Source organism: Ambystoma mexicanum, chromosome 4q (assembly GCF_040938575.1).
Source record: "Ambystoma mexicanum isolate Mex_15411 chromosome 4q, UKY_AmexF1_1, whole genome shotgun sequence".
NCBI lineage: Eukaryota > Metazoa > Chordata > Amphibia > Caudata > Ambystomatidae > Ambystoma > Ambystoma mexicanum.
Genome location: NC_090928.1, coordinates 764,129,437 through 764,156,578, shown reverse-complemented (window position 1 = coordinate 764,156,578; position 27,142 = coordinate 764,129,437). Strand labels below are relative to the sequence as shown.

Sequence of the window (27,142 nt, the reverse complement as noted above, 5' to 3'; positions counted from 1 at the left end):
ATGCCTTGAAAAGTGTCTGTGTTCGATTCGGGCATTTCAAAAACGATGTCCCGTACAACTGGTCCTAGAGAGTGGAGTAGGATTCCTCTGAGTCGGCGTTCCTCCCTTACCCCTGATGCGTCTATGTAAACATGCAGCTCTTTGAGCCATCTGGCCCATCTGGGGGCGAGGCTGCTTGTATCCGACATGTCAAATGGTGGCACAGCTAGTAGTTGGAGTGATTCTGATCCATGATCATCTTTGTGCGTGGCTTGGCGGGGTGTGGAGCTGGAGGAGGGGCTCAGGGTTCCACTGTCTGGGTTATCATCAGACATGTTTGCTTCCTATGCACTGCCAATGACGCCTTGATTGACTGCTGTTAGCATGCAGTTTTACAATGGATACTATTGGGAATGAGATTAATTGTGTTAGGAGAGTGTCTTGGTAAAGCACCGTGCATTTAACATGAGCACACGCACGTGGTTGGGCCTGTTCTCCTTGCCGTGTCAAGTTTGGGCGGGCCGCGTAGGCCCTTTGTGCTAGCGTTGGGCCAGAATTCCTGTGGAGCGCATGCTGGGCTTGAAAGCAGTTCTTTAACTGCGTGTCGGGATGTTGCAGCAGGTCTCCACGTGTATTACGCGGCGCGCGTAACACGTGGGTTGTTATTTTTTTTAATGTGTTCGAGCGAGCACTGGTAGTGAACTGGGACTTCTTACTTGGGCGGATGCTTGCGCCGCGTGCGTCGCGAACGGCTCCGGTGCTGCAGATCAGGCGGCTGGAGTCCTGGAGACCGTGACTGACGGCTAGCAGGACCTTATGGCTCCGGCACCGTTTTATGAAGACCTCGTCGCCATTGTTGTGCTTCTAAGCACGCCTTCGTAAGGCGTAGCGTAGCGCGATGTAAATATCAAGGAGCGCGCGTAATAAATCAGGAGCCGCAACACGGAGGTGGTGACAGATCTTTATTCTCAACGAAACTGCCCTTTTTCCCCGGGCGGCAACCCCGCCTCCCGCATCACGTGGGGCGCAGCCCACTATCAGTTGCAGTCAACAGAGGACTGTTTCCCTGGATGCATGCTAGCAATGAAGGTAGGACACTACAATGTGGGCTACACTTGCATTTTTGCAACACATGCTTTACCTGTTCTGCTGCCAGAGAAGTGTGCACTGCTGCTTCCTGTCGTGTGCCTGTTCTAGTTGCACTGTTGCTACCTATCATGTCCCCTTTGTGTGAGTAAAGCAGGAATTGGTGCTACGTTTTCTGCACGTGTAAGTGGTAGGGAAGCAGGCATTGCTGTTTTTGGTGATGTAGATGTTCAGTGAGAGGGATCTTGCATGGCTGCTGCCTGTGCTGGACCTGTTGTGAGAAGTGTGGTGCTGCCCCTTTAAGGGCACACGCACACGGCGGAGTCTGACACATTCCCTATAAATAAAAGGGGCGTTCCCGGCCGCCGCAGAGCGACCAGGAAGCCCAAACTGACTACATCTGTGTCTGAGTGGCTCTGTAGGAAGGAGGGGGCTCACGGACACTCCGGATAGAACCGGAGACCTACAACAGTGGCGACGAGGATCCGATTGTTCACCCGGGCATGGCGGTGAAGGCAGTGAATTTCTTTTTCTTTCCTGAGATGATTTTGAGTGTTCAGAATGCCGCAGAGAGGGGACGGACCACGCGGTTTCGCGATCATTTTGTATAACAGGCTCGGGATGGTCGCGGCTGTATTTTAGAGCACCTGTGCGCCATCCCATCAGCGGAACGGCTGATATTGCATGTGAAGCGCTTGTGAAGATTTTTTCTTCAGAATTTCGTTGACTTTGAGGTGTGGAGCTAGGGGAGGCCTGCTGTTTCCTTTGTTTGATCCCCTGGGCCCACCCAGCTCAATTTTTGGAGCAACTGACTGGCCTGATTTTTCCTTGGCAGCAACATCTGCCCATCATGTGCATTGTAGACTGTGGTGCTTGCTGAAGGCCCCGGATTTTCTTCTTTTGGATGTTTTCTGGGGTATAAAAGACTGTGCAATAGCATACTGGTGGAGTGGTGATTGCAGGGGCCATTTGCAATCTGGTAAGTGAAGCTCAACATCGCATCAGAGAGGTGGTCACACTGGTTGTGCGGATGTGGGTGGTGAGTTGCGGCCCCATGTAAGTTGGGTGGGGGGCCTGTGCGCTCGCCATCATGAGTGACGCCGACCAAGCAGCACCTCCTCTGCCCCCTGCGCAGATGCCCCAGGCCCCAGTGCCACAACAACTGTCTGGGATGAGACCACCTGGCGCTTTAAAACCAATGCCTGAGTTTGATATCTCCGGTGCCCCGTCCAGTTTGGGACACAGATGGAAGATGTGGATTGATAGGCTGGAAATGTACTTTGGGGCCACCATGGAGGCCAATGATGATAGCAAATTGGCAACGCTGCTATACACTGCTGTGCCTGCAGTGCATGAGGTTCTTCTGTCTCTCCAACCCTTTAACAACTCCTATGATGCAGGGAAGGCTGCTTTACATGACTACTTCCTGCCACTTGCCAACGCAGACTACGAACGCTTTATCATGAGCTCCTCTCGCCAGAAGGATGACGAGACTCTGGACATGTTCTACAAAAGGTTGCCCTGGCTAGCTGCCGTGTGCATGGGACAATCCTGACACTATGATACAGAACCAATTGATTCAGGGATGTGCCTCAGAAAAACTATGCAGGCAGGTGCTGCGGGAACCCAGCATCTCATTACCTCGCATCCTGGAGCTCGGTCGGTGTCAGGAGGTGTCGGAGGTGAGGGCATCCCGAATGGAGGCGGGGGTACGCCCGGGAAAGGCAGATGACATATGTGCGGTGGGCCGTGGTCTGGGTGGCAGAGGGGCCAGGCGCCCAGGTATGAACCAGCGGGACAGAGGCACCAGGTCAGTGGACTCTTGCACAAAGTGTGGGTATGACCTTCCACACCCAGCAAAATGCCCAGCGTTGGGGAAGGCATGTGACCGCTGTGGCATGGCAGACCACTATGCCCGCATGTGCAGGGTTCCGCTCCCGCTTGTGGTCCTGAGGGGTCCAGTCAGAGAGCGATTCTTTCGCCAACAACGCCCACCCAACGTTGCCCAGGTGGATCAAGGGGAGGAAAGTGCCTCGCTGGACGATGAAGAAGAAGAGGAGGGGGAGAATGTATTCTTCGTATCCAGTGTGGGTGTCCTGCGGCCCAAGAACAGGCGGCAACCAAGGTGCCTTGTGAAGGTAAATGAGTAATCGGTTTCCGTGCTGGTGGACACAGGAGCTTCAGTGAATGTCATGGCGCGGGGGCACTATGAAGCTATGGAGTGTCCGCCGAAGCTAGCGACGCCGAAAGGCGCGCATATTTACATTTATTTATTTATTTATTTGTATAGCACTGCAGCCCGCGGGCATCAGAGCGCATTCCATGAAGACAGGACATGAGAGGACAGTGTACGGGACAGTGGCGGACCACACATATAAGTCCATTCAAGCAGAATGCATGGTTTAAGGGGACCTAACCGGAAATTATTTAAATAAGAAAGTCTTTAATTGCTTTCTGAAGTGTGGATAGTTTGTTTCCAGCCGCAAGGTCACAGGTAGTTTGTTCCATTTAAGGACACTTTTGCTCGTGAAGGCCTTGCCTACACCTTTCGTCTTTTTTGCTGGAATTATTTGGAGAAGGCATTTATCAGAAGATCTCAGGTTTCTGATTGGTTCATGCCGTTTGAAGTGCTTTTTTAAGTATACAGGCGCTTTGCCATATAGGAATCGATGGCCTAGAGTGAGAGACTTGAATATGATTCTCTCCTCGACAGCCAACCAATGTAGGTCTCTTCTGTCACTTGTAATATGCTCCCTTCGTGATTTGCCTGTGATAGCCCTAATGGCATTGTTATGAATCACTTGGCATTGCTTCAGGAATTTGCTGTTTGCGCCTAAGAGTAGGGAGATGCCATAGTCTAGTCGAGAGAGTATCGTAGCTCTGGCTATGGTGGTGCTATTCTTCTGGTCAGTAAAGGTCTGATTTACTGGTGGGGCACAGCCAATCCCGCTGCACGGAGCCTTTATGGCTGATGTGGGGCATGGTGGTTCAGTGATTAGAGCACGCTTCTACGTCACCACAGTTAGCAGTTACACCCTGCTGAGTTGTGCGGCTGCTGAAGCGCTGGGCATTGTCAGTTTCGCCTACTCAGCGTATGTGGAGGACATTCAGATGCTGCTGGAGAAGTTCTCCTGCCTGTTTGAAGGGATCGGGCGCATGGCAGGTGATCCGGTGAGACTGCATATAGACGAGTCAATCCAACCGATTGCCCTGAAACATTGGCGGGTGCCATTCCATCTGCGAGACCTGGTCAACCAGGAGCTGGACCATCTTGTCAAACTAGACGTTATTGAAAAGGTGGAGGGCCCGACTCCATGGGTCTCTCCGATAGTCATTGCGAGAAAACCAAAGCAGCCTGACTCAGTCAGAATATGTGTGGACATGCGGCTCCCTAACAAAGCAATCAAGAGGGAACGACATCTGACGCCCACCATTGACGACATAATCACTGAGTTGCAAGGAGCCTGGTACTTCTCGAAGCTGGACTTGCGGGCTGGATACCATCAGGTGGTGCTGCACCCTGAGTTGAGGTACATTGCCACGTTTACTACCCATTGTGGTCTGTACCGGTACAAGAGGCTGAGCTTTGGGGTGTCGTCCGCAGCCGAGGTGTTCCAGAACATAATCCGCGGGGCCCTCGCTGACCTGGAATATTGGCGATGACATTTTGGAGTTTGCCAAGTCCGAGGCTAAGCATTTGAACAAACTGGTGAAGACTTTTGAGCGGCTTCAGTCTCTAGGCTTAACACTACACAGGTACAAATGCAAATTCCTGAATACTATGATTGAATTCTTTGGCTTCGTATTTAAAGAAAGGGGTGTGTAACCTGACCCAAGGAAGGTGAAGGATATAATGGAGGCCCGACCACCCGAAAACATCTCAGAAGTTTGCAGTTTCCTGGGAATGGTTACTTATTGTGGCCGGTTCATCAAGAACCTTGCGTCCTGGTCTGAGCTGCTGCGAGCCCTCACCAAGAAGGATGTCACCTGGCAGTGGGAGCCGCTGGAGCAGCTTGCATTTGAGGACATTAAGGGTGCCCTGACTGCGGAGGATACCATGGCGTTCTTTGACCCATCCCTTCAATCAGAGATCTTGGTGGACGCGAGCCCGTTTGGTCTGGCTGCCATGCTCACCCAGGTTGATATAAACTTGGAGGTTCGTCCGGTCGCATATGCCAGCAAAGCCCTGTCGGAAACAGAACAGAGATATTCTCAAATTGAGCGAGAGGACTGGGCGGTCCTGTGGGGCTGTCGTCACTTCAGGCTTTATGTGTTGGGGAGACCTGTGATGCCCCTGTTGCCCATCCTGGAAGGGTTTTCCTTCAAGCCACCAGCGAGGATTAGGCGATAGATCCTGGCTTTGGTGTACCGGCCTGGCAGCAACAACGCAGCCGATTACCTCTCCAGTCACCCAAGAGGTGAGCACGAAGGGCCACTGAACATCTGTGCAGAAGAAGCTGATGAGCATGTTCGGCTCATGATGGAAGCGGCCACTCCCAACTCGGTGCCGGTGGGTGAATTGGAGCAAGCTGCAGCAGAGGATGAATGTTTCCTTATTCTCAAGGTGGCCATTCAGTAGGGCTCGTGGAGGGCAGTACTGGACACTCTGACCCTGAGAACTCAGGAGGCCAAAGCCACATTGGAGCAACTTTGAAGGGTGAGGGACAAACTGACATTCTTCGAGACTGGCTTACTACTCAGGGGGGACCGAATAGTGATACCGCAAGGGAAGATACAGCTGATCATCAAACTGGCTCACCAGGGGCACCAAGGCACTGCCAAAACAAAGGCCTGCCTGCACCAGAAGGTGTGGTCTCCAGATCTAGAGAGGCATGTGGAGGAATTTGTTGCGGCATGTGTGTGGTGCCAAGCAGCATCACTAGTGCAGAAGGAGCCCGCTATCGAGAAAATGCCGCAGGGCACCAGGGCATGGGAAGTGGTCCACGCTGACTTTGGCTCTACGAGCCGGGAAACACACTTTCTGGTTATCATTGATGAGCGGTCTAGATACCCGGAGGTGGAGTTTGTTGAATCGGTGGAGAAGATCTTTGCCACTCATGGACTGCCCAAGGTGCTGTGCTCAGATAACGGATCACCGTTTCAAGGTGAAAGTTTTGTCAATTTGATGGAAGAATATGGGGTACATCACTGAAAGGTCACGCCGCTGTGGTCGAGGGAGAATGCGAGGTAAAGCGTTTGATGAGGACTTTAAACAAGGTTTTCTGCATTGCCCAGGGACAGGGTCAGTGTCTGCAGAGGTCCCTGTACAAATGACTGTGCGAATACCGGGCCACCCCCCTCACATCTACTGGGGTGGCGCCAGCAGATGCAATGTTCAAGCGATGTCCAAGGGGCCTCTTGCCAGAAACGGGCAAGCATGAGCCCGCTGTCATAGACAATGAGCAGGTGGAAAGGGTGAGGAAGGATAGAACTGAGCAGGAGAACATTCGGAGGGGACTCAGGCCTCAGCATTTTGTCCCCGGCGATGAGGTGTTGGTGAGAAACCGTCACCCACAACGAAAGGTGTCGCTGACCTATGAGCCGGGGCCTATGGACGTGGTGGTAGTGAAGGGATCAATGGTGACTGCATATGATGGGACTGCGTCTGTCACTCGCAATGCCAGTTTCTTCAAGAGGCTGGGCGAATCCAGACAGAGACGGCGCAGAGCAAGGACATGACTGAGGTACCCGACGAGGGCGGTGGCCTGGCTCTTCTGCCAAGCCCTCCGGCTAGGGAGAGCGCAGGTGAGGGGGTCCCAATCCGGGAGGCAGGCAGGAGGTACCCCCAGAGGACTGGGCAAGGGAAGCTTGCCCACCTCACTGACTATGTGCTGGAACCCTGAACTGGTGGTAACATCCGGGGGACCGACAGTTTGTGTGGGAAACCAGGGTGGCTGTAATTAAAGGGTTCGTAATTTCGTGTGTAGTGTGTTCATATTTTTGGTAGGTAGCAATCCTTTGTTCATTGTTGTTATTAAAAAGGAGGAGTGTGGTGCTGCCCCTTTAAGGGCACACGCATGCGGCGGAATGACGTTGCACTCTGCCACATGCCCTATAAATAAAAGGGGCATGCCCGGCTGACGCAGTGCGACCGGGGTGCCCGAACTGTGTCCGAGTGGCTCTGTAGGTGGATTGGGGCTCACAGGCACTCCGTGTAGAACCAGAGACCTACAACAAGAAGCATGCTTGCACCGCTGGTATTTGTGATGGACCTGTGGTGCTGTGAATGCTTGTACTGCTGCAGCCTGCGCTGTACAGTGTACTTGATCTGTAATACTGCTGGCGCGAGACTTGGTGAGGTAGGGACTCTTACACTGCTGCTGAATGTGCTTCAAGTGTTCTATAGGTGGAAACATTGTACTGCCACAGCTTATGCTAGGAAAGCCTGTATGTAGATGTTGCGTGGGTTACAAGGATGCCTGGAATGTTGTCTGTTGAGAGGCAGGTGTGCACTGCTGCTACCTGTGCTGTCCCTGCTGTGCGAGAGTTGCATACCTCTTCTGCGTGAGTGAAGCTTGCACTTCTGTTGCCTGCCGTTGTGGGAGGGAAGCTGCAGATAACCGTGCAATACGAGTGAAGCATGTGCTGTTGCTTCCTGTGTTATACCTCAAATCAAGTAAAACCTTAATTTCAAGGAGGTTTCCACGTTCTTCCTAGAAGTACACACATTAGTTTTAACATTTCTTCATCAAATGACCACTGTCCATATATAACATCCATTTTAAATAGCTGATCACAAAAAAATATCCATTCCAGAAAATAATTGTAAAAATATATAAATATCAATTATGGAATATAAAATATGCATGTAAAAACTATTTTAGAACCCTACATTGGTATTAAAAGAATTCAAGACTGCACGCTATTATGGGGATCAAAAACTGAACAGAGGTTTGTTTATAGCTAATAAATCCATCAGTTTAAAAGCTCGTCCATAGTTTATTAAATTGCCTTATCCTTTATTGCACACCTATACAATATTTATGGGAATGACACACTCAACATACATTTTCAGAACATTTTTAAGCGTTTTCCCCTCCTTTTTAAAACATGTTCAGTAGGCAGATACGTGAAAGTACAGTGTGCTTATCGCTGATAGTAAGTGTCAAAAAGCACGCCTGCATTATACCCCACAGGGAGTATATAATGCTTCCTCAAATTAGGACAATAGGAGAAAGTGCACAGAGTCTGCTTTCCTCAAATGAATACAGAAGAAGTGATCTTGAGGCTTCTTAGTATCTTGCCTTCTATGGCTAGCAGTAATGCAGTTCTCAGTTTAAACAACTATACCCCGTGTCTCGGTTTCTCCATCCAAGGAAGACGTCTTCACACCCTGAGTTTCTCTTAAGTGGAAGAAAAAAAAACAGCGGAGTTCTTTCCTACCTCAAGACCTTCACAATGGTCTTCTCGGGTCTGATAAAATGCGCTGACCAGGATATTTATAATAAAACTGTGTTGCATCTTTTCGGTAAGTGTGCGTGAAGATTACACTACTGCTGCCTATGCATGGCAACGTGGAAACTAGCTTGGCAGTAATGTGTTCTAGATGGAAATTAAAATACATGGGCACGTGAGGCTGAACCTTCACACCAAAATCTGTGCCTGTCCCATGAGTCTGCACATGGGCATTTGAGGCTATATCTGCGCACATGTTTTAGCTGGGCATATGAAACTGTTCTGCTACACGGGGGCCACGTGTCAGTGTGTGAAGCTGAACCTTGGTGCATGAAGCTGTTTTGGAACTTCCTGGGGGTATACGTTCACAAGTGGAAATACCGGGGGACATGATGGTTAGAAATGCGTTTATGGTACTGAGCAGTGGCATGTAGGCAGAACCTTGGTCAATCCAGATGTTCCTCATACCAAAAGCTTTGCCTGGGCTTGCAAGACTGCACATGGGTATATGAAAGTGTTCCTGGCATAAGATGGCTCTTCATTTGAATGTAAGGGGGTACCATGGTGTATTAAGGGGTTCCTGGAATATGTTGACTGGACCTGGGTTTCCAAAGGTGTCCCTCGTATAGATAGATGGTGGTAGATGGAATGAGGGTCATTAGTAAAGGAGAGGACTTAATGAAAATGTAAAGCTGTTGTTTGTAGGCACTCTTATGGGGTATTATTGATTGAGTGATCATGCAGAGTACCCTATTAAGTATTACATTTCTGATCCACCCACGCCAGCCCCCTCATAAATTGGAGGCTAGTTTCCTCACTGCTACCAGATGACAATAGTTTATAAAAGCAAAGTCATAGAATGGAAGATTGTTTTCCTCAGTGACATGGAGTCATTTGATAAATTTACAAACAGACAAAGAGAACAATTGTATATGACAATCCATCAAGAACTCCGTTAGTGTCTACCTATGCCCAATTCTGTGTCACCTTTACAGATCTCCTTACATTTGTTTTATGGGCCCCACATGTGTGACTAATAACTAGAAAGGTCTTTCATTCGATGAAACATATCATTTGGATTCTCACAATAATTAGATTCATGTTTTCTTTTGAACTGAAAATAAAAGCTTTTCAATGTAATATATTTTATATTAATGAAAATAAGAGAACATTGTAGCATACTTTTACTTAACTAAAACATATACTATCAATGCAAGGTTTTTGCAGGTCTCATTTTAAGATAATGAATGGCGTATAATATTTTTTGACTCTCGTTGGAATTTAATATAAGAAAGTAAGCGTCATTGGCGGAACAGTGAGGGGAACTTGGTATTGCCTTCGGGGTATTCCGAAGGAGGGTACGTTGAATGTGTCGAGGCTTTCGTATCTGATTTTGAAAATGACCTGGAACTGAGCGTAGGGATGGCGCTTCCTGAAGGCAGTTTTGATGATGCACCGCGATATTTATAAATACTTGGAAAGGGGCTGACTTTATCCTTTTCTTCGAAGTGGGCACTCATATCACGTTGATTTCTGTAAGTCCTGGTTGCTGAGCAAGTGCAATCGGGGCAGTCCGGAGACTGGCATTTTTCTGTATCCCCTAAACTGGTGAAAGACCCTGATGACATTGGGGACTGTAATTGTGAGGGTTGCTGGTAAGGGGAAGAGGCCTTGTGGGCTCCTGCTGTATATGCAGAGCTGTCTGAAATTGAACTACTAGTTTCCTCATAAATAACACTTCTTTTGCCACTTGGCAAAATTGGTGAGTGGGAATCACTTCCAGGCACTGCACTCCTACTGGGAGGCCTAAGAATATTCGGTTTAATTTCTCTCATCGTGGTATTGCTTTGTGCAACAACTCTTTTGTCAGAAAATCTGCCTTTTTCAGTAGGCATGAACTTTTCAGGAAACATGTTTTTTTCAAATTTGTCAGGAAACATGTTTTTTTTAAAAGACGTGGTATTTTCGGGAGAACTGCTGTTTCCATGGCCACTGCTACTTCCTGTAGACATACTGCTCCTAGGAGGTGAGGTGTGTTTTGCAGGCATGCGGCTTCCAGGTGGTGTGACGTTTCCAGAAGCTTTCAAGCTCTCAGGAGATGTGTCGTTTCCAGAAGTCATGAAGCTTCCAGGAGGTGTATCGTTCCCAGAATTCATGCGGCCTCCAGGAGGTGTGATGTATTCACCAGTCCTGAGGCTTCCAGGTGGTGTGATGTATCCTGTAGGAATGCGGCTTCCAGGAGGTGTAATGTACCCAGAAGGCAACATGCTTCTAGCCTGTGTGGCGTATCTAGCAGGCATACCGTCTTCAGCAGGCTTACTGATGCCAGTAGGCTGCCTGTCATAGAAAGGTATTTCTGTGTCGGACTCCACTGTTTTGTGAAGGAAAAGGTCAGTCTCCAAATTCATATTTTTTTCAATCAGAATGTTCTTGTCAGGAAGAAGGTTTTTATCAAGAAGCACATTTTTGTCAGGAACAATGTCTTTGTTAGGATGCAAGCTAATATTGGGAAACAGGTTGGCTGTCTGCAAGTCTTTTTCAGGTCTGCTCGAATATTCTTTCACTATATCGGTGTTCCATTTCCTAAAACAGTAAAAAAAAACATTTTAGTGAAAGTGTGATGGAACAAGAACACTCAATACTAATGTTGACATCATACTGGGTTGCATAATGATTTTTACCCTTTTCACAAGTTCACTAACTATTTACTGAAAATGGAAAGAAATACTCTTACAAAAGATTTTCATACACAAAACTACGAAGATTGCCCCTATTTTAAAACTACTAATAAACCAAACCAAATTGTTGAGCCGACCTTAAAAAAATTCCTCACAAATAAGTGCATCAAAAGAATACTTTTATATTGAAATTGCTATTATCATAATCAGTACAATTGCATTCAGAAAAAAAGAAAATGTGTCCAGTATAGTAAACTGTACAATTACGTTCAGAAAAAATACAAGTCACATATTACAAAACTCCATTCTGTGCTTGTAATGGGTTATCATTCCAACTCGCGACACGTGTTGTTTCCCATAAATCCCACACCTATATCCAGGTGGAGACTAGTGAGCTTCTTCAAGGCTATGTTCAAACTCAATCATACGCCAAAAACAATTTTTTCCTTGATTATCTGTATCAAAATATGATGAACATAACATGAATCACCTAGACATGATTTGATAGATTATAGACATGCAATATATTCTGCTCCACATTATTCTAACTCCTCATAAACACCACGCTGCATCTCAAAATCACAATGTAATGCTTCTTAAATACAATTACATATGTGAGTGCTTTTAAATGTAAATACTTATAAATTGCACCATGAGCATACCCTGGTCTGGTCATAGATGTATATGGCTCTAAACTCTGACTCTAATTCAACACTATAGCTGTTATCTGTGTTTACAACTCACCATTTACAACAACATAATGCTCCCCAATCCATCATAGATTCCTCTTGCGTCCATTGGAAATTCGTACCCCAAACTTGTTCTGTAAAAACAAGATCACCAGTCACTCTCCTAAACAACAGTATTATCGACTAACAGACAGATACATTCCCCACGTAATTACCTTGAATTAGAGGCAGAGTTAAGAGCCATGTAAAGTTGTGGCCAGACCAGGGTATGCTCAGGGTGCAATGTGTAAGCATTTACATTTAAAAGCACGCAGATATGCCATTGTATATAAGAACCATTATATTGTGAATTGGAGATGCAGCATGATGTTTATAAGGAGTTAGAATAATGTGGGGCAGAATATATTGCATGCCTATTTTCTATCAAATCATGTCTGGGTGAATAATGTGATGTTCATCATATTTTGATACAGATAATCAAGGAAATAATTGTTTTTGGCTTATGATTCAATTTGAATATAGCCTTGAAGAAGCTCACTAGTCTCCACGTGGATATAGGTGTGGGATCTATGTGAAACAGGTGTCAGCGAGTTGAGGTGATATTCCATTACAAGCCCAGAATGGACTTTTATAATATGTGACTTGTATTTTTTCTGAACGTAATTGTACAGGTTATGACAATACTAAACAATGTTTCTTTTTTTCCCTAAATACAATTGTACTGATCATGATAATAACAATTTGAATATAAAAGTATTCTTTTGATGCACTTATTTGTGAGGAGAATTTGGAAGGTGGATGCAATAAGGTTTGGTTTGGTTTGTTTTATCAGTGTCTGCGTGAGGGTTTCCTACAGGTTAGGACTTCACCAGATTGTTGCAGCCTTCTTCTAATAAAGTGAAGCCTCAGCCTAGGAATGGGCAGATTCATTTTCATACAGTGAGCGCAAGGAGGATTACTTAAAGAAACCTGAGGGTTTTGGTACTATTTTAAAACTACTCCAGACACCAAATCCAACCTTTAGTGAGAGGATGAAGTGTAACATAAAGGAAGTGTGACACGGGTGGCGGATGTGCAGTGTAGGGCAGTCCCAGACGGGAAATACGTGTATATTGGAAGTTTGGAAGGGGTGCATGGGTAGACAACCAAGCGACTGAGATTATATGTCAGTTTATTTTCATAGGTCAATGCTCTATCGAGGTGCTGGGGGAGTGAGAGCTTGGGGCGGAAAATGGCAGATGGCCATTCAAACAGTTCCACTTTGTGATTAAGCGGAATGCATGCAATGGCATGCATTGAACATGATGTTGAGACTCAGTCCAGCAGTGTTAACGTTGCAAAGCCGGTGTGTGATAATCACCATGTGGACCATGCTAACATTCAAAATAGCCTTAATGCTAGTATCATCACTATTGATGACACAGTCGATGTATGCAGATATACATCCGTCATATATATACTGGACCCATAGAGTCCAAAAACCCACCAACTCCAGCAAAAAAGAACAGAAAAAAACATGTAGACACCCCCCACCTTAAAACAGAGCTATTAAAAACTGCTGGCTGTCGTGAAAACTTTGAAGCCCTATTGGAAAAGTAAATTTGGGGGCCCTGATATCAGGGGTTCTTTTCAATATATGGAACAGGTAGTTTGTACATTAATAAAATGACTGGATGATAGCACTACAGCCTTTGCGGCAGGGCATTGTGGGGCATCCCTGCTAAGCCACCACAACTTTCCTAATAGCCCCAAATGCAATGCTCAAAATGTGGAACATAGCATACTAGTGACCGAGGGGCCCAGTCAGTCTGAAAACCATAACACCTCTTCTACACCACTGATACCCACTGAAAATGATGTTATAGTGAAACGTAGACCTAGTACAGTTGATACTCCACCAATACCCGCTGAAGGGGCATCATAATCATCAGATGTAACAGGGTCTAATGACAGCAAACACTTGTGACTAGTAAATAGCTCACACTTGAAAATGAAATGGCCTATTTCAAAACTGGCACATCTTTTAAAAAAACAACAAACCGCTAGAGCATGCTCGCATTTAACCAGCGCTCGATGTAACAAGAGTGATCCAACATGTGAAGTTGAAAACCCAAGCATTGTTACATTCGGTATGTCTTTTCAGAGTGGAGATGGATACCCAGTTCAGAGGGACTGTAAAGACACTGAACAATCCTTAAAATTGTGTAGCTTCAGAGCCCAGCAGTGTCAGTTATTTAAATCTTCAGATCGTCACAACCCCAAACCCCATCGCCTGATGCCCCAGTGTACTTAGAAAGGACCGGCATATTATCAGGCGCATAAGACCTTCGCAGCCGTCAAGTATTACGAGGAATTCTGATTTGTAAACTTGGATCAGATAGAGTCCTTGCAACACAGCTAGCTGTATAACAGAAGCCATACAAACATTGGTCAAGCATCTATATTAGAAACTGTTGGACCCAACGATTTCATACAGGTACACATGAATGCTGATGGTTTACCCAGGCCCTTGTTTACAAGGTGATCCATGCGTAATGTCATCTGCGTTTTACAATTTCTGGAAAATCTGCAGAGTAAGACCGAAATTATGTGTTTTTCACCTTTAAGAATTGTTGCAGTAGGTGCCAGACCCCACTCTGGAGGTATTTACAAGCCTTTGAACAAACATATTCACAGTCATATTATAAAATCTAAAAGCAGATGGCTATTAAATTTAAATCACAGGCCTTTAAATCTGTGTTTGGCGTCTAGTCTCATGGGTTTAATCGAACAGCGGAGCTGTACAGATGCAGATATATACATGACAAAGCATTGAAAGCCCAAAGAGAGACAGATATTCTGACCAGACAGTTGGCTGTCTTTGAGCGGTATTTCATTAGAGCCAACTAAATACTGTACTTCAACAGAGGTGTATGGCGATGCTTCCCGCTAACTGCTAAAACAGCAAAAACACGTATGTTTTACCTTACGATGACCATTACTTTGGTATAACACATCCACAAAACTTTGTAGGGCTAAAAACCTCTAGGCATTGTCACCATATATTCTACAACAAATATAAACACAGCTGTCATTATCATTGTCGCTTGTGCCTTAGAGTTGAATGCAAAGTGCTTAAGCAGAGACCTTAAAATGTCTGCAATGCCACACCTTTGTGAGGTCGCATGTTTGTCTAAATAGTCACATTGAGAAAGCAAGTGTGGGAGCCTCGTTTTGACTGTCCCACATGCGGGAAATGTATCCACAAGTGTCATAAATGTAATGGGTTAATTTGTCCAGGATGCAAAGTGTCTGTTGTCAACATGGCTGAACACCTGTATTATATGACATCAGGTAGATTTCAAAAGAAAAGCAAGGATTATATTGTGGATGACATGCAAGCCAGACAGGAGGTTATAACGTACTAGCCAATCTAATGCCAAAGGGTATGATGGCTGCTTTATACTCATACAATTGGTGAAGGAGCGAATTAGAGTGAAACATCACAGAGGGTGCTAAACTCAGGTCAATGCTTGTGGCAACGGTGAAAATAAGTTTTATCGACTCCTTGAACGTCCAAGCCATGAAACTCAGTAAACTCCCAAAAGTTTTTAGTTTTCCGGTTCAAAGGGCTTCTAACCACATCTTTTGAAGACATCGGCTAATCAAAACTATGTACACCCGATCCTGGACCCCGATTAATATGGTGTTCAGTAAATGATGCCTAGCGAGAAAGACCAATTCATGACGTCGCATATCTCAAATGAGCATAGCATTTGACTTTTGCCAGGAATTAAGGGCTTACAGTAAAGAAGATGTCAACATGGGTTGATAGTCATAATATCGAAAATAAAATTTCGAATTACAAAAATGTCGAATTCAAAAATATCGAATTCAAAAATGTCGAAATCACATACATATAATAGAAAAAGCCATTAATTCGAAAATAAAATGTCGAAAAAAAAATCGAAAAACCAATGCTAAAATAACTATGTAAAATGTCACAAATACTAACGTTTTTTATGGGGGGGTCCACCCCAACCCCCCCATCCCAATCCCCTACCCCAACCCCCCCCTCCTCCCCATCCCCCCAACACCCCCCATGGATATACCTTTAATTTTTTAAAAAAAATATTTAATAAAACATTAATTAATTAATTAATTATTTAAAAACCCCACCCCGAACCCCTACCCCAACCCCCCCCTCCCCATGGATATACCTTTCATTATTAAAAAAAATATGTTTAATAAAATATTTATTAATTAATGATTTATTTAAACATTAATTCGAAAAAAAATCGAAAAAAATTCGACTTTTTTGTAATTTCGACATTTTTATTTTCGAATAAGTATTTTCGACATTTTGACTTTCGAAAATATTGTGTTCGAAAATATGACTGGACACCGTCAACATGTTAAGGCAGGCATGTCATTTGTTCAGGGACGGTATAATTCAAACGATCCGGCACGAAACACCTATACAAGGGGGTTACACATGTCATATGTTAATCCTTTTAAAAGTGTCACGGTGGCTAGGTACAATTGTACCTAAACCTTTCATACCACGGGCATCAAAAACATTATTCCATAGCATCTATTCAAGGAATCTTATACATAGCAGAGATGGAAAACATCGCAATACAACACGTCCTAGTCGGTAGCGGTGAGAAACGCTATGGTAAATACTGGCTGGACGGATATGCTTTGGTTCAGGGTGTGGAACCAGCCTACGAATTCAACAGTTGTTTTTATCACAGGTAACCTGAATGTTACCCCATCGGGGGTTTCAATACTGTGACAGGTACTAATTATGAGCAGCTGTATAGACGCATCCTGTTGAAACAGACATTCCTATCCTGTCAGGGAGTTCATGTTGTCAATATTTGGGAACATGAGTGAAGAGCAATGGTACAAAGCAACCCAAAAGTGGGTCGTTTTCTTAAAGAGGAGAAACTATGTGACCCCATACAACCCAGAGACGCACTGTACGGAAGTCAGACAAATGCTTTAAAGTTAGACCACCGCCTCTCAGAATGTGAGCAAATACACTATTTAGATGTCACCAGTCTAAACCCGGCTGTGAACAATGAAAAACCGTATCCTCTAGCATACCCAGAGATAATCTGTGACCATTTTTTAGATACAAACCAGTATTTTGGTTTGATCAGGTGTGAGGTCTATCCACCCAAGGCCTTTACTTGCCAGTGTTGCTGTATAGATGTGATGGCAAGCTAATGTTCCTGCTTTGTCGTACATGCGTCAAGACAAAACAGGCAGAGTGTAAACACACGGATGAAGAGCAGGTGCTAACAGGCACTTGGTGTACAATCAAGCTACAGGCCGCTTTAAAACATGACTATCGACAGGAGTGCATACACGAGATATGGCATTTTAAAATAATGACTCTATCTCTCTTCTGTGAATACATTCAAATATTCCTACAGCAGAAACAAGATGCATCTGGCCAATGCCACTAAACAGGCTTATGTGGATGATTATTATAAGGGCATACATTTACGTATGGAACACATCGAGGACAACCCTGCTCAACGGCTGCTAGAAATGGGGCAAGTTTGTACAAAGAGTTAATTTGTCAAACACAGAAATAATCACAGACACCAATAAGCTTAATGCTTATTTAGTCAATAATTCCTACGACGAGAGCAGCTGCGTGTTCATAGATGATGAAACAGCTTGTTTTTTCTGGCGATACACAGAGGAATACACAACAACTTCTGACAATACCAATATATTCATAGCCACATTCACAACAGCTCACGCGCCCTTGAAGCTGTACATTGTGTGATACAGCAATTGCAAGTGAGGGTTCTGTATCATGAAACTGATAGTGTTATCTTTGTTAGAGCCCCTGGGGGTGTCAATCCAGCCACCGGAAATTACCTAGGAGATATAACTTCCTAATTAGCTCCCAGAGAGTACATTGTGGAGTTTGTATCTGCAGGGCCTAAAACATACGCTTATCGCACATCTCTAGGGCCTGCCAGTATAAAAGTGAAAGGCATAACGGTGAACGTTAACAATGCAGGTGAGATACATTTTGACAGTTTGAAGGATCTTGTACAGTTGTATACACAGGGAGATGCACGTAACAACCACTGTTACACAGCCTGGTATCATACGCTACAAAAAGCAATGGGAAAATAGCACTAGTATTCTACAGAAGACTCAGCATCATGTTTAATAAAAGGACTTTAGCACCAGAAGGCTTGGCACATCCCTACAGCTATTGATTACCAGGTGTTAAGGATACCAGACTACAACATCCGTTGACCTCTGTGCTGACTGGAACTTGCAGCTACGGCAAGAATTATTTTGTCAGAAACATCTAGAAAATGCACAGTAAGTGATATCACACATTCCAACAAACCTTGTCTGGCTATATAGCGGTTGCCAGCGTATCTATACACCTTTACACCAGTTTAAAAACCTCCACTATCTAGAAGGTATGCCAGGGAGTCTCAACGATGATCACCTACTACCACCGAGCATGGTGAATATGGTCATCGACGATGATTGGATAACAGAGAGTGGACAGAGAGCTGAACTAGAAAAAGCCTTTACTCAGTATTTAGATCACTGCAAGGTAAACATCTGCTATATTGTGCAGAATTTGTTTAATAAGGGAAGGAGTAACAGATCTATAACACTAAATGCTAGTTAGGGAGTGTTATATAAACCCCCCATTGATAAACAGCTAGCTGTGATAACTCGACTGATATTTCCGTTCAAAACGTGTTTCTTCATGGAGGCTTTTGAAGACGCTACCAGTAAACCCTAAGGATATTTGTTGGTTGATTTAAAAACAACCCCTCTAGAGGATTATAGACTGCGCACCGATATATTCCCACCCGTTCTCCCCGCTGTCTACGCCCCTAAAAAGGCATCTAAAACATCTGGAAAGCACCCTTTGCTACAGTACTGCCTCAGCAGCTGTAACATCTTTCAACATGTCACATGTCAGCACGCACAAACAGAAACATTGTGCTGCTCAAGATGCTTGTATACACCACCATCCAACAACGCAAGGCCATTCTAGCTACAGCCTCTGACTATCTGGTGGCCGCTATTTCTGAGATTGCCTAGAACACTTAAAGGGACACATCCCCTTAACACAACACCAAGTAAGTGTGTTAAAATGAAGAAGGGCGAGGAGGCCGCCAGGGGGCGCAGGCAAAATGGATGCCTGGTTGTAAAGCTCTGTGAACTCCCCCCTTGTTCTTGGGCGTGTGGTAGATCGAAGAACTATGGGGGTGTTGTGACCATGGTTGCAGTGTGGGGAAAGTAGAGGGTACCTGCTGGTGCATTTTGGTGGTGGTGGAGCCCATACACTTGTGAGGAGGAGCCGAAACTTGAAAGCCCAGGAATATGAAGGGGAGTGGGCAGTCAATGACATTGACACTGGGAGAGTGGGAAACGAAAGCATGCCAGGAGCAGTGCCTGAGGCGACACTATCCACCACTGGCTTCTTGAGGCAGATAGATAATCTGCAGGTCCCTCTGTGGTCGAGGAGTGGGGACTGTGCCTGTCACTGGGGTTTGGACTGTGGTGAGTGGAAGGGTGCTGTGGCTGTGAGCACCACGGAGGAGAGCTGGGCCCAGACCTGGCACCGCACAGGCCTAATTCTCGCAGCCTGAACTGGGCGGAGAGGAAGAGGGTCCTGGAAGTGACATGTAGATGCCAGCGCCGGTGTTGCAGGACACAGCCAGCAGTGAACTGAGAGGGTGCCCAGAAGGCAAGAGGACCATCTACAGGAGGGACATGAGATGGCTGAGAACCTTGTGGAGGTGTGGCCCTTGGCCATTGAGCAAGGGGCTGTTGGATTTATGGACAACATTAAGGAAATGACGTGTGCCCACGAGGAGGGTGTACAGTAGAGGATGTCAATTTAACCCATTACAACAAGGATACGGCTGGTAAGGAACTGCTTGGATGCCCTGGAGGCTTTGCATGATTAACCTCAAGACACTGGAGTATGTGTGTGAGCCGAAGCCCCACTGTAGTGGCCTATACTCTGGGAAGGTGAGAAGAGCCTGAGTGGGGAGGAGAATGGGACGGCAGCGGCAGGTGACATGCCTTGTTGCCATTCTCCTGTGTGATTAAGGGGGCTTGCTGTGTATACCCACAAGGTAGTCAAGTCAGGGGGAGTGACCCCGGTCGGTCTGCATGAAAGGTGAGAGCGTGTGTAAGACCCAGTTGCGAGTAAGGGACTTTCTGGTGGCCTACTGAAAAAGCCTCAGAGTCACAGGCCGTATATTACGGGTGGAGGAGGGGAGGCTGTGGTATTGAAGTATGGGTCCAGAGTCACAGTGGTCGGTAAGGCCATTCGGGCAAATGAGTTGGAGACATGCTTTAAAGAACTTTAAATTTCAGGAGAGACTAGCCATGGCTACCTTGACAGAGGAACAAGCTATGGGGGCCTTGTATACGGAGATAGGTGCTATTAAAAAGGATACACAAGTCATCAGATACTGAAGGTTCGCACACAAAGTGGATCGACACTAATCATGGCCTGTGGCAGGGGTGCGTCCTCGCAACATTAATATTTAGTTTTTATATAAAGGACATGGCAGACTGTTGGGAGCAAGTGAGGATAACCCCCCCTCAGTTGGGTGCTACGAAACTTCAATACCTAAACTACGCAGATGACCCTGTAATATGTGACATGACCCCAATAGGACTCCAGAGAGCCTTAAATTGCATGTGTGTTTGTTTAGAGAAACTAGATCTGTCTATTAACACTAGTAAATCGAAAATCCTGGTTTTTAATATATTAAGAACCAAATGGAAAAAATGTAGCTGGCCCTTAAATGGGCAACACCTGCAAGTGGTAAAACAATATAAATACCTGGGAAGCTACCTATATGCAAGTAAGGGTCAAGCTCAGCCATCCCGAGATTTCGAGGTAAAATGTACAGCCGCGGCTGTGGCGTTTGTGCAATTTGATTACAGATTAAGAAGGTACGCAACGCTCTTTTTGACAAAATGTTATCGACAAAAGTCTTTGTCACAGCTGATCTTTGGCCTAGAGAGCTTCGATGGGATCGTACCATGGCAGAAATTGGAGGCGAAAATGTGGTGAGGGTCTTTCATCTCCCAAATTCGGTACCATTTGTTGGAGTCATTTGAGTTAGGTATTTGATCTGTATCTAATATTGAATGGGGTCTACTCCTACTATTTGCTAATGTACTTTCTCTGCCCTTTGCTTCGTTCTATGTATTTTTAAACTCAATGTGGGAGAAAGAATCTTGTTCACCTTTGAATAAATGGGTTAAGGTACGTTTTGATCTTTTAGTGAAAATTGAATCTTCCCTGGAAGAGCTCTGTAGTAACCCAAACAAGGTTAAGCAGACATTAGGCCTCATTCCGAGATTGGTGGTAGTCATGGCGCTATTTGCGCCATGACTGCCACCAATAACGGGTCCGGCACCAGTGTTGTGCAATAGGGATTTACCGGTGTAGTCCGACCCTGGCGGGACCGATATGTCCTCATTGCACAAACCATTCCCCATTCCCATTTGAGCCCCCATAGGGCTCAATGGGAATGGGGATGGTGCTAATAACAGGCTCGCGACTTGCAAGCCCGTTATTAGCGCACTGGTCCCTTAGCGGGACCCGTAAGGGACGTGTGGTCGGACCACACGTTCCTTACGGTCCCTGCCAAGCGACCTTGGAATAGGGCAGAAAGGGATTACCGGCAATGGTCTCCTTAACGGTGCCAGGTATCCCTTACTGCACACCTTGTAATGACCCCCATTGTATAGGTCAGCATGGACTGAGACTAGGGCAGCAATTGTGGGATATTGCTGTTTTAATGATAATTTTAATTGGTTGTTTAACATTTTTAATGTGATGGCACCTTTTTAAAAAAAGTACCCTACCAAAGACTTTCGATTAAAGGTCCTAAGGCTTAAATTGAATCTGCTGCCCACGAGAGAGGTGCAAGGAATGAGTAGATTGATTGACAAATCTTTGAGCAAGTGCCAATACTGTTCTAAGGAGGTGGAATCACTGAAACATGTATGCATTGAGTACCTGCTTTGACTTTGATTCAAATTGAGAAATTGGGCCTCATTACGGGTCCGGCGGTTGATTCTGTGTTAGCGTGCATGCAGATTCCGGCATGCCAGAAACAGTTGCACAGGCACGCCGATAATACCACCAACCTCCCCCAAAATCCCCACACCGCCACCCTCGGTGCCGGTGACTCCGATAACGGCTCCACGCTACCGGACTCACCGGCACTGGTAACAATGGTGCCGTTATTACAGTGACCGGAATAACGTGTTTGTTCGAACAGGATACGGACCGGCGGCCATTAATAAAACACAATCCCTTGCAATCCTCTGAGCACAGGAGTGACACCCACATCCCGAGCACAGATAATTATCAGGAGACATGTCAGCAAGGTTACCTGCAACCCGGAGGTGAAACCGCGCTTCAGCGAGGCTGAATTGAATATGCTGGCAGATACAATCATCGAGCATGCTGACCAAATATTCAGCAACGACCTCAGAAAGCGGGCCCAGTTAGGCAAGAAGGCAATCTGGGAGGAGGAGCCCAGAAGGTCATGGTGGTTGGAGCACCACCACGCACCGCCAGGGACTGTCATAAAAGGTGGGACGACCTTCATCTGAGGGTGAGAAACCTCCTGTCGGCACATTGCACCCAGGGCCTGGCCACGGGAGGCGGCACAGCATTCCCCATCCAATTGCAGCCATGGGAGGAGACCTGCAGTAGCGTGCCCCACCTAAAGTCAATTGAGGGAGTTAATGCAGCAGAGGCTGGAGCCATAACATCGGAGGAGGCTGGTGACTACCCGTAAGCCCAATGTCACATCATCCACTTTGTCCACACTGCATACAATATACTTGGCAAACATGTCAAGTATGTCATGCACAACGCCAGTACAGGCCTGCCGTCCTTCCCCCAGCCCTGCAACCCGGTTGCACACATCCACATACACCTTCACCCAACCCTCAATCATACCCCACTCACACAGTGAAATTAACAAAGGCCCACTGTATGGCCCTCACAAGAAGCTCCAGCTGGCACTCAAACACACACCCCCTGATACAGCCGAACTTGTGTTGTAACCGCCGTGCTAGCACAGGCCCAAATTCTAGTCAGTGGCAAGCACCTACACCACCAGCAAATGACGTGCCGCCGAAAGCAATGAACCATGTTGCCTCTTCGTCCCATCCATCACCACCCATGTAGCAAAATCATCACCAATGCAGTAAGTGCCATGGGCAGCAGTCACATGTGGAACGCATCCATGGCACAACCAGCCACTGCACAATATCATACAGCTAGTGTGCCAGAGCCATAACACTCTAACCGGGAAACACTAGTACACCACAGAAGTGCCACTGTACATATCATGTAGGCACACCACACATGCAGCCACACAGTATCCCTGACACAGCATTGACATCAAGAAGTACTAGCATTCATGTCTGTCTCATCAATCCACACCCATCACTGATGCCCTGCCTTTCTGACTCCCTCAGGCACATCATCTGGCAATGAGGCTTGACAGCCGAGTACATCCAGGAGCACCAGGCTTCGTTGCAGACGGACCACCACTACGTCCACACAGGACTCCACAGCGTCCTCTGGCAGGCGTGAGAGCACATCCACATCTGCATCCCACCGGCCGGCCACCCTCCCGGAAGCACCTGCACCCGTTCCGCCCACCAACCCGTTGGCACCTGCACCCCACCACCCACCATCCTGGAGACACCTGCACCCCTGGCACAAGGACGTCCACAAGGGGGACGTGAAGAAAATACTGGGAGGAGGGTGGAGCAGAAAGTGTGGACATGGAACGGAGCTGCGAGGAGGCCATGGCCTTCAGTCCCGCGGGCCCAATGAGCCCACATCCCCCACCCTTAGGCAGTGTCAGGGACATTGAAGGGTGCCTGTCACGCATGGAGCAACGGCTGGACTCCCTGACATCACTTGTTCAACAGCACCTCCATGAGGCACAACTCATGAGGGAGAGTGTTCAGGCAAGTTCGAGGAAGAATGCACGTGCACTGGGCAGATGCACACATACCATTGTGCAAATATCGCACCGTGTGAGGGAGGGCAACAGTGTGATGTCCTCGATAGCGGAAATTATGTCCATGTTTCTACAGGCCTTCTTGGACCAAAATCACCTGCCTATACCATCAGCTCCCTCCACCAGTTGCACAGTAGGGAGTTCATTACAAAGCAGCCCAAGACATGTGGGTAGGGAAAGTTGGGGATGGGGTGGGGGGATAGTTGGGGAGGGGCTGTGTGGAGTGGGTGGGGGGATCGTTGGGGAAGGGGTGTGAGGAGGAATTGTTGGGGAGTGGGTGGGGGGATAGTTGGGGAGTGGGTAGGTGTGGGGGATAGTTGGGGAGGGGCTGTGAGGAGGAATGGTTGGGGAGGGGTTGTGGGGAGGAATAGTTGGGGAGTAGGCGGGGGTAGTTGGGGAGGGGTTGTGGGGGGATAGTTGTGGAGTGGGTGGGGGGATAGTTGGGGAGTGGGTGGGGGTGTGGGGATAGTTGGGGTGCACAGTTTCACCAGTATACCAAATTCACATGTGTACATAGTTTGAAAACACATAATATAGTTGCTGTGGCAAATTGAATTCTTGACTGGACAATTATTATTCCGTGTGATAGTATTTATTTTTGTGCAGTGCCCAGTGCCCAGTGTGCAAGGTGGCCTGTGCCACCTGTCAGACAGGTGATTAGAAGTAGTGCAGTATCAGTTCATCACGTGCAACACGTCCATCCATTCCGCCATGGCGCTGGACAATGTCCTGATCATCATCACTGTCATCCTCTGCCTCAGGTGGGTGCATGTCCATGTCAGGGGGCAGTAGGACGCTGCGTCTGATGCACATGTTATGCAACATGGCACAGACAAGCACTATCTTACCCACCTTTTCTGGACTTTACATCAGTGCTCCCCCCCGATCTGCTCAGGCAGCGGAACCTTGCCTTCAACAGGCCAAATGTCTGTTCAATTGTGCCCCGATTACGTACATGGGCATGATTGTATGCCTGCTCGTGGATGTTGTGTGTTTGTCTCATGGGTGTCATCAACCATTGCAACAGCGGGTAACCGGAATCACCTGCAGGGGTCCAACAGAAAGTGTAAATTGTCAAACCTCTGTACATGTCATAGTGGCATAGGCTATTTAGTGATGATTTTTACACATGCACATGCAGTATTCATATGAGTTAACATATGTCCGGTTTCAGGTACCTAATATGCACTATGTGAAAATGCGTGTGGGTGGTGTGGTATGCAGTGGCCTTCACTTTGCCCATTTTCATTCACCATGACCTCTGACCTCTGTTATACCAAAGACAGAATATGAAAAGATGCAGCTATCATTCTTGTGTCATGGAGGAAAATTGAACTACATGTCCATGTGTGAGTGCACTTTTGCATTTCACATGAGTGGCATATGTGATTGTGTGATTCGATGAGGCAGGGGACATGGACATTTGGGCCCAGATTCATAGAATCCTGCGCAGAAAAGGCGAGAAGGGGCGTGCGCCAGCCGGGCGCAGGGAAACAATTGCGCGGCACGGGTATTCATGGATTTCCCGAGGCATCAGTAGCCGTAGCGCAAGGAACATCAAGCTGCACCAGTAACGCCCCCAACACGCCCCCACACGCAGTAAAAAGCAAGCGAAATGCTTACCACGGCACAAGCCCCCTCACCATCCCTGATCCAGCATATAGCCCGCATAGCAAAATCGTGTGAAAAACCTGCGCGATCCCTGCCCGCACCCCAGAGTAATTACACAAAAACACCTCACAATTCCTGCCCACACCCCACCCAAATAGTGTGAAAACTCAGCACGTACCCCAGTCGCACCCCAGCGTAATCGTGCGAAAACACCTCGCAATCCCTGGGTGCACCCCAGCCAAATCGCATGAAAACTCAGCACGTACCCTGGTCGCTCCCCAGCTTAATTGCACAAAAACAACTCAGAATCCTCGGCCGCACCCCAGCCAAATCGCGTGAAAACTCAGCACGTACCCTGGTCGCACCCCAGTGCAATCGCGTGAAAACTCAGCACGTATCCCAGCCGCAACCCAGCGTAATCGCGTGAAAACTCAGCATGTACCCCCAGCCGCACCCCATCCAAATCACGTGAAACTTCAGCAGGCACCCCGGCCACACCCCAGCCAAATCATGTCAAAACTCAGCGTGTACCCCGGCCGCACCCCAGCTAAATCGCAGGACAACTCAGTGCTTACGCCTGCTGCACCCCAGCGTAATCGCTCCAAAACACCCCGCGATCCCCGCAGAAATCCACTTAAAGCAGACCCCTCCTGACGGAACACCCACACCCCAGCCCACATCACCTCAGCCTGCAGGCAGCCCCCTCCACATGGGAAACACCAGCCCTCATAACCCGTGACGCCACTCTGCAGACATTCCCCACCACATGGGACACCCCAGCCCCCATCACCCGTGATGCCACCCTGCAGGCAGGCCCCACCACATGGGACACCCCAGCCCCCATCACCCATGATGCCACCTTACAGGCAGCCCCCACCACATGGGACACCTCAGCCCCCATTACCCATCACCCCAGCCTGCAGGCAGCCCCCTCCACATGGGACATCCCATCCCTCATCACCCCACCCTGCAGGCAGCCCCCGCCACATGGGACACCCCATCCCCCGTCACCCCAGCCTGCAGGCAGCCTCCAACACATGGGACACCCCAGCCCCCATCACCCGTGATGCCACCCTGCAGGCAGCCCCCACCACATGGGACACCCCAGCACCCATCACCCCAGCCTGCAGGCATCCCCCTCCACATGGGACACCCCAGGCCCCATCATCCATGATGCCACCCTGAAGGCAGCCCCCACAACATCACACCCCAACCTCCATCACCCATGACGCCACCCTGCAGGCAGCCCCACCACATGGGACACCCCATCCCCCATCACCCCAGCCTGCAGGCAGCCCCCTCCACATGGGACACCCCAGCCCCCATAACCCGTGACGCCCCCCTGTAGGCAGCCCCCAACACATGGGACACCCCAGCCCCCATCACCCATGATGCCACCCCGCAGGCAGCCCCCACCACACAGGACACCCCAGCCCCCATCAGCCATGACGCCACCCTGCAGGAAGCCCCCACCACATGGGACACCCCAGCCCCCATCACCCGTCACCCCACCCTACAGGCAGCCCCCCCTCCACATGGGACACCTCAGTCCCCATCACCCGGGTAGGGGAGGGGGAACACAGTGATGACAGAGACAAGGAACTTTGTAGGGCAGGTGACATTGAGATGGCGCCAGTGC

At 47.6% G+C, this 27,142-nt stretch overlaps 1 protein-coding gene across 1 annotated transcript in view; it reads right to left on the bottom strand.

The window, feature by feature from the left end:
• Window positions 1–7,998: 7,998 nt before the first annotated feature.
• The window catches only part of LOC138467288 (uncharacterized), a 5,113,521-nt gene continuing 5,094,377 nt past the window's right edge, over window positions 7,999–27,142 (bottom strand). Inside the window, exon 24 of the mRNA XM_069607285.1 lies at window positions 7,999–11,043. Coding sequence (XP_069463386.1) covers window positions 9,762–11,043 — 1,282 coding nt within the window. The 3' untranslated portion in view covers window positions 7,999–9,761. The remainder of the gene's footprint in view (window positions 11,044–27,142) is intronic.